We start from the raw sequence: 8,172 nt of genomic DNA, 5'->3' as shown, positions 1-8,172 counted from the left end.
GCGGGGGCACTAAGGAGTTAAGCGGCGCGGCGCGGGGGCGGCCGGCGAGGAAGCGCTCGGCGCTGGGGCTGGGCAGAGCCGGGGCAAGCATGCGGAGCGCGGCCGAGGCGGTGTCCGCACAGCCCAGCGCCGCAGCCAGGTGAGTGCCCGGCCCGGGTCGCGGCGCGCACGGCCCCGCGCGCACACTCACACGCAGTCCCGCACGCACCGCGCGCGGGGGTCGGACGCGCACATGAGGCAACGCGCACACGCACGAAGTCACTCTTGTTCTCTCGCAGGCGCGGGCGGTTACGCGGGGGAGGCACACTCACGCGCACACCGTCTCACGCGCGGTCCCTCGCACGTCCTCGCTGGGTCGCCCTCACACTCGCACGCTCTCGCGCAACATCACACACTTCGAACTCACTTTCTCACAGTCACTCTCATGCACACACTCGTGCACACGCACGGACACACTCTGTCTCACACACACACACACACTCTCTGTGTCCCTCTCACGCCCGCACGCAGCCTCTTTCCTCAGCCCCCTGCTGTGCTTGTTTCTCTGCCTTTCCCTGCTTTCTGCACAACTGCCGAGGCTGCCCTGGCTCACAAGCGGCGAGGGGAGGGCAGCTTTCCTGTTTACACTGAGCTGATCTCTGGCTTTCACACCTCGGTGCACACCCGTCACCCTCACAAGCACACTTCGGCCTAAAAATAGAGGGAAAAATCGTGAGAGCTTCTCCGGCCCGCGCGGCGGGCTCGTGTGCCCTCCTAATTGCATTTACAACGAATCAAGCCGTCTTTTCCCCCCAAACCTGAGCCGGTTGAATTGTGGGGCTGGCTCTGGGGCAGAGGAGTAGGGTGGGACTTGTGTTCCCCACCAGGGTGCTCTGGCAGCCGCCAAACTGGGCAGACTCCAGCAAGGCGGTGCAGCCCACATTGCCTCCTCCTTATTTGGGCACCTCTGCATTAAAAAATGGTGGGGTTGGTTTGGTTTTTAATCCCCTCCTGCTTTTCCTATCCCATTTCTTCATCCACAATTTATAACGGGGGAGTGAAAGTGATGGATGCAGTTTCTGAGTGTGGGGTGCTTGGCGTGGATTTTAGCTTGCCCTCTTGTTCCTAACCCGTCTTCTGACTCTGCCCTGTGCCCCCACTTGTAGGGTTGTGGTTTCTGAAGCTGTCTGAAGAGTGCCAGAGACTGGCCCCTCCACGGTGGGGACACAGCCACTGGAGCGGCTGCTGAAGTTTCCCTTGGACTTCACCCTCTGGCGGCTGGCTGGGGAAGTGCTGCTCAGACTGGGACCATGGGCTCCAACAGCATCTCCCACATGAAAGCCACTGGCAACTTCTCTGTCAGTCCTAACGACTACATCATTCACAAGCATTACAACTACACAGGAAAGCTAAACGACAAAGTGGACAGTGGAATAAAAGTGACCTCAGTGGTTTTTATCATTATTTGCTGCTTTATCATTTTAGAGAACATTTTCGTCCTGCTGACTATCTGGAAAACCAAGAAGTTTCACAGACCCATGTACTATTTTATTGGAAACCTAGCTCTTTCAGACTTGCTGGCTGGAGTGGCGTATATTGCCAACCTCTTATTATCTGGACCCAAAACCTACACTCTGTCTCCTCCCCAGTGGTTTCTAAGGGAAGGCAGCATGTTTGTTGCCCTCTCAGCTTCTGTGTTCAGCCTCCTGGCTATTGCCATTGAGAGGTATATCACCATGCTGAAGATGAAACTCCACAATGACAGCAACAGTTTCCGCTCCTTCCTGCTAATCAGTGCCTGCTGGGTTATCTCCGTGATACTAGGGGGTCTCCCTATCATGGGCTGGAACTGCATTGATTGCATGCACAAGTGCTCTACCGTGCTGCCCCTCTACCATAAGCATTATATTCTTTTTTGCACCACCGTTTTAAATGTCCTGTTGTTGTCCATTGTGGCCCTCTATTGCAGGATCTATTCCATGGTCAGGACTAGGAGCCGCAGCCTAACATTTCGGAAAAACATTGCCAAAGCCAGCAAGAGCTCAGAAAAGTCCCTAGCCTTGCTCAAGACAGTGATCATTGTCCTCAGTGCCTTCATTGTTTGCTGGGCACCCCTGTTCATCCTGCTTTTGCTGGATGTGGGGTGTAAAGTGAAGGCCTGTCCAATCCTTTTCAAAGCGGAGTATTTCCTAGTGCTGGCTGTGCTCAATTCCGGCACCAACCCAATCATCTATACCCTCACGAACAAAGAGATGCGGAGGGCCTTTCTAAAGATCATGCTTTGCTGCAAATGCCCCTCTGCAGACTCTGGGACCAAAGTCAAAAGGCCTATTATAGGAGGGATGGAGTTCAGCAGAAGTAAATCTGACAACTCTTCCCACCCACAGAAGGAGGAGGGTGACTGCCCGGAGACGATCGTGTCTTCAGGCAATATCAACTCATCTTCCTAGACATACCCACGGGAGCTGGTTTCAAAGCCTCTGCTTTGAAATCTGACAGGCAAGAAGCCTCTTGCTCACAGTAGCTAGGCAGGGAAGTGGCGTACATGAGCAAGGTAGCATTAGTTCCGAAGAGGCCTATGGTGCACTTGTGCGGCTGGAGTTCAAGAAGTGGGACAGACTGTTCTGGCTTGAAAACATTTCCCCCTGGAGCATGTTTTGTCTTTGCGCTGAGGCAGTTCAGAATTGTTGGGAGTATTCAGAGCCTGAAGTCTCCTTAGTAACTCAGAAAGACTGATGCCTTGGTGGAATGATGCCTGTTGTGTGTGTGAGTGGAAAAGGGGAGAGGGGGAGGGGAGAATTGACTTTTTTGTTGTTCTTTGAGAAGAATGTGAAGTTATTTTTCCTTTCAACTGCAGTGAGCCCCTTACACGAAGCTATTTCTGTACCAAGTTTAGTGGTAGCTCTGGCATCCTTGGTCAGAAGAGTTTCTTTAGCATATGGTAAAGAAAGAGATCCCGCCCATGTAATCTAGATCATGGTCAACCACAGTTTGGCTTCCCTCCACCTAAGTTTTTAAATGTCACAAGCTTTCTTTGGTAGAATCCAAGAGGGTTTATTTTGTTTTATTTTTTTTACCCAGATCATATCAAATTTTTCCGAAGGTTCTTATTACTGGTTAAGTACGTGAACCAGACTCTGCATTTGGCTCCAGCCCTGCAACTCTTAAAAAAATCAACAGACTTTTCTGGAGAATTAGCTCAGAGCAGCATTTGGTCCTACATCTCTTTTGACTTGCTTCTCATTAAATAAGTTGTTACCACAATTGCAAGAGAGAACTAAAGTTCTTTGCTCTTTTAGATGATTCTCACACTTGCAAAAAAAAAAAAAGTGTAATAGTATTGAATACTGTTGATGTCAGTGGGAATTGTAATCAAGCAAGAATTTCAGGGCTGGTCCACAGTGTTTCCAAAGATAAAGACTGATGATAAAATATGAACAGAAGATCACGGGAATCAGAAAAATTGGAAAAAAAAATGTTGTTAGTCCAAGTGAAATTACAATAGCTTGATCTTACAAACATATTTCCCTACAAAATGCAATACACATTTTGGCACTTATGCTGGTGTTTCTAGGTTTCAGAATGTTCAGTATTTGAGCAAAGATGTTTGCAATTTTTCAATCCACATCAGTCAGTCCTTGCATTACATTGAATGTATTTGTTTTACAACATTGTTTCTATTCTGCATTTTCTAACCTGTGCTAATGGGGTTGAATGTGTACAATGTAAGTAAGTTAATAAGATGCAGGAGTCTTCATGCACATAGAGCATTATGATAACAAAATTAGCGTTATCTGGGATAGCTGAGAATAATTAATTAATGTACAGCTATTGGTGATTCCTAGAGGAGTTGTTTTGTAAAAAAAATTGCTGCCTTTGTAGTATGATTCTCAGTGCAATTAAACTGATTTTTTTCTTGTTTTAAAAATAGTATTTAAAAAGTTTCTGACTTTTATTGTTCAATTTGCACATGGCTTTATTGACATAAACATTAATAAACTGATTTTTCTTTTCTTTTTTTTTAAAGATGCTCCTATCATAATATTTGTGTGTACTGTTGTTAAGACCTGGGGCATTACCACTGCTCACAGAAGTTAGGGGAAGGACTCTTTAATTTCAGGAGGGATTGGATTATGCTGAGTTTGCATGATCCAGCTAATCAATTAAGGACACAGATCCATACTGACACCTTTACTTGTAGGCCAATGGAAAGTGAAAAATGGGCGGAAGTCCATGATTTGAGAGGGAACTTTTTAATAAAAGAAATTGACTAAATAGATTTGCTCCTTCAGTCTATGCAGCAGGGCAAGAAACTTTCCTGAGACATGATGAAAAAGAAGAAACAGGAGATATACTGGACACTTGAGAACTCTAGAGTGGAAGAAGTAAAATGCCATGTAATTCAGGATCTTATGAATTAGAAATTGAAAGTATTTTAAACAACCACGTCTTTATTATTTTTATGTTAAAATACAAAGAAAACTTTTTAAAAAAGTAGTTGCGTGCATGTTGTTGTTAGCTTGTTAGCTTCAGGAAGGTTTATATTTATATAATAAAAGCAGAGCCTCGAATGTTATAAATCAATGTAGCTCTATCAACCTCTCTAGCTTTATTTTAGTATCTGCTGTATTTCTTCCAAGGCTTGACTCTTCCATTTCCCTTGTCACGCCCATTCTCTCTAGGTAATACTATAGTTTCATTGAGCTCATACAGGATGCAGTTGGGGCATATAGATAAAGCTTACCTTGTTACACTGTGTGTCACTTCTGGGAAAGGTTTACTGTGGGAAACTGGAGTCTGCTAACCGAGGAAGGCTTTAGGTCACAACCTTTCACTTCCTGAAGGAAATTCCAAAAATGTCCTGAAGACAAAAGAGTGGAAACAGACTGGAATTTCTCTCCATCTGTCTCCCTGTACGGAAGGGGTGATTTCATGTATGCTCACTTCCTTGCCTTTTAATGAGTGTCCCGAGCAAAGCTGCAAAAAACCTTACACCTGCATTTGCGTAAAAGATAAAATGCTTCTTGGCTCAGCAGTTCATTCTGGCAGGAGTAACTTAGGGCACTGATAGGTGTAGGAAGCAGATGTTCCTCCTCTGTCTAGGTGCTTCTCACTTCTAAGTGGAGAGGCAGAATGAGACCCATACATTACTGAAGTCAGCCCTGAGACCTCAAAATGGAAGGTAGGGTAATTGAAAAAATAGGACAATTGACTGGGCCTTGAGGAACTGAGTTCTAGTTCTGAAACTGACCTTTTTTGTATCCATGGATAAGTCACTTCCTTCCTCTTTGCCTTGATGGCCTCCTTGGACTGATTTGTTTAGATTGCAAGCTTAGTGGAACAGGGGTTGTTTCTCACTACTTCTTTGTACAGTAGGGGCCCAGTTTTGCCTACAGCCTCTGAACACTAGCAATTCATGCAGTTAATAAAAATTGATACTGAGGATGCCTTCGAACCCTCTACAGAGAGGTAGATGTCAGCTTTTGGGAAGGGACTCTCCTGAGGCAGATGTCTGAAATCTTACTCCCTTGCTGCTGAAGCCAGACCTGCTCATTTGAGGAGAGAGTCAAATGTATGGAATGATGAGCATGTAAGTAAAGAATACTAGAGGCTCCTGCAAGAGAATGAAGCAGATTTAGTAAATAAGTATTTTTATTCCTGTAGGACAGCAGAGTTACAAAGGAGGGACAAAGACTATATCAGAAAGAATGTGGCCTTTCTTCAGTCATTCTGTTCCTAAGCAGTGTCTCTGAGATGCAAACGGCAGCAGCTTATTTTACTGAACATGTCTGAATGGCACTTAGGCACAGTTTCAGATTATATTTCACCCTCTGGCAAAATCAAATTGCCCTGAGTTCCCTGAAGGAAGGACAAGGAGAAGAGACCTCACATATGTTGGCCAAATAGCCTCGTGGTAGGTCAGTCACACACACACACAAAGTGAGAGACCCAGGTTCTAGACTGTCCCTATACAGAGAGGATTTAAAAAGATACATCTCTCCAACTTCCCAGTGCAGCGCTCCAACCAGCAGGCTAAGTATAATCCAGGCCTCTCCAACCCTCCTTTTGAAGCCAACAGAGGGAAATATGTGAAGCCAGAAGGAAGGAAAAAAGCCAGAGCATGCGTGGCATGTGGCTTAATGCTCAATATGGGAGAGGACCCTAGGTTCTCATCAGGTCCTTGCTCCCAATGGGACAGGAACTTCCTCCAGTGACTATTCAATGCACGGGACACTAGGGCAGCTTTGAGAAGGGGCTGAATCTATGGTGTAGTAAGTGCTGGGAAATAAATCTAAGCTGCCTCTGGATTAGAGGGGCCTAGAGTACAGGACACCAACTTCCTAGGTAAAGTCCCCATCCATTAAGTTATTGAGCTAAAAACTGGAAGTTTCCTTTCAGCTGGAGGTTCCTTCTCCATCTAAACCCTGCTAGTCTTGGGGATTTTGTGCAGCTACTGTTTCAAGACTTGTCCCCCATTTGTATGTACATAACTGGGTGAACATACAGTACTGGGTACCTCTCCAGCCACAGCAAAGTCCTACTGAACATGCTCAGTGGGTGTGCAGACACCTGTATGTCCACACTGACCCCAGAACTACATCTCAAGCTGTGTGTAAGTGCCAAAAATGGCAGTCATCCAACTGGGTAGCTTGCTATGTCAGCACTTAACATAAACTAGGATTTAACCCAAAGACTCTTGAAAATATCTGGATTCCCTCCCCTAAGAACTCCACCATTGCAAAGTTCTCTGGGTGACAGAAGGTGACAATAAAATCTTTATGTCATCCCATGGTAGCTGCAAAGGATGGGCATATCTGTAGCAGACACAGCATGGTAGTGAGTGTGTTTGGTAATGGAAGGCCTGCATTTGGAGTGCTGAACACTCTAGGAGAATGGTTCTCAACCTTTTTAGACTCAAGGCACTCCTCATGAGACTTGAGGCACCCCTCAGAAAATTCGACCCCTTAGTTTTCACCCATTTTTTGACTACAGAAAAAATTATAGAGCAATTCTTCTGTTGGAAAGGACTCAGAATGACCACAACAAGACAGAATGTTTCTGACACTATGAAATCTCTAGGTTTATCTTGTGAATCATGTTTCCACACATAATAGTGCAAACGCTGTATGGCACCCTAGTGTACTCTTGAAAGGATAGCAAGGCACCCCAGGATGCTGTGGCTCCCTGGTTGAGAATCACTGCTCAAGACATCGGAGTCAAAGGAGCTGTCTGTAGGGACTATTCAGAGTCATAATAAGGTAAAACAACCCTGGGGGCTGCTGGAAATTATGCTGAGACCTAGGGTAAAAATTGGGATAGGTACAAACGGGAGTTAAAAACACCACCATCCCATTCCTTCCTGGTGTGTTGCCTGAATCACCAAAGGTAATCCAATGATTCAGTTATGTAACTGTAGCTGATGTCCTCATTTGCACTTCAAAACCTTTATTACTGGTGATACCTTTACTGGTGATCACTTTTTATTTGGAAACGACTGAGGAGCAATAAAGATAGACACACAATGTCATTTTAAGGTACGTGTTCAGAAGTACATATTAAATTATTGTGCTGTTTTTTACAGTATTAGGGAAATTTGCCAGGTTCAGCTTGGCTAAGTGTCCAAAAACATGGACACACAGGTGAGAACTATGACAATCACTAAAATCTTTTCTTTCTGTGACACTTGTAATCTCCCAAGCCTTTCTCAGGTGTTTTGTAAATCCACAGGGCTCATTTTGTTATAGTTTGATGTTCCTGGTTTTTGACCCCACTGGAAAATAGTTGTACAACAATATGGAATCATAGAAATTTAGGGTTTCATGGTTTCATAGTTGGTAGGGTCAGAAGGGACCTGAGCAGATCATCAAGTCCGCCCCCCTGCCATGGCAGGAAAGAGTACTGGGGTCAAACGACCCCAGCAAGGTGTTCGTCTAGTCTTGACTTGGAGACCCCCAGGGTAGGAGCCAGCACCACTTCACTTGGAAGTTGGTTCCAGATCCTAGCCGCCCTGACAGTGAAGTAACGCCTCCTGATGTGCACTTACAGGTGCGTTTGCTGTGGCAAAGTTTGCAGGTTTGGGGGTAGGTATTTAAGGTAAAACTTTTTAATTTTCATAGTTTCATAGTTGGTAGGGTCGGAAAGGACCTGAGCAGATCATCAGGTCCGAACCCCTGCCTTGGCAGGAATAAGTAC

General features: G+C 45.4%; 1 protein-coding gene across 2 annotated transcripts in view; it reads left to right on the top strand.

Annotated features, from left to right (window-relative positions):
- S1PR1 (sphingosine-1-phosphate receptor 1) overlaps positions 1 to 4,002 on the top strand; it is a 6,652-nt gene extending 2,650 nt beyond the window's left edge. The window contains exons 1-2 of one of the 2 annotated variants that reach the window (XM_019531012.1): positions 37 to 139; positions 1,146 to 4,002. In XM_019531012.1, the coding sequence (XP_019386557.1) occupies positions 1,290 to 2,429 (1,140 nt within the window). In that variant the 5' untranslated portion in view covers positions 37 to 139; positions 1,146 to 1,289 and the 3' untranslated portion in view covers positions 2,430 to 4,002. Of the gene's footprint in view, positions 1 to 36; positions 140 to 1,145 lie in introns of those variants that run through there. The other variant, XM_019531013.1, reaches the window with a different exon arrangement.
- Positions 4,003 to 8,172: the final 4,170 nt, after the last annotated feature.

Source organism: Crocodylus porosus, unplaced genomic scaffold, assembly GCF_001723895.1.
Source record: "Crocodylus porosus isolate Cpor-Errol unplaced genomic scaffold, CroPor_comp1, whole genome shotgun sequence".
In the NCBI taxonomy this organism is placed as follows: domain Eukaryota; kingdom Metazoa; phylum Chordata; order Crocodylia; family Crocodylidae; genus Crocodylus; species Crocodylus porosus.
The sequence above is the reverse complement of the archived record's forward strand: the minus strand, read 5'-3'. Positions and strand labels throughout refer to the sequence as shown.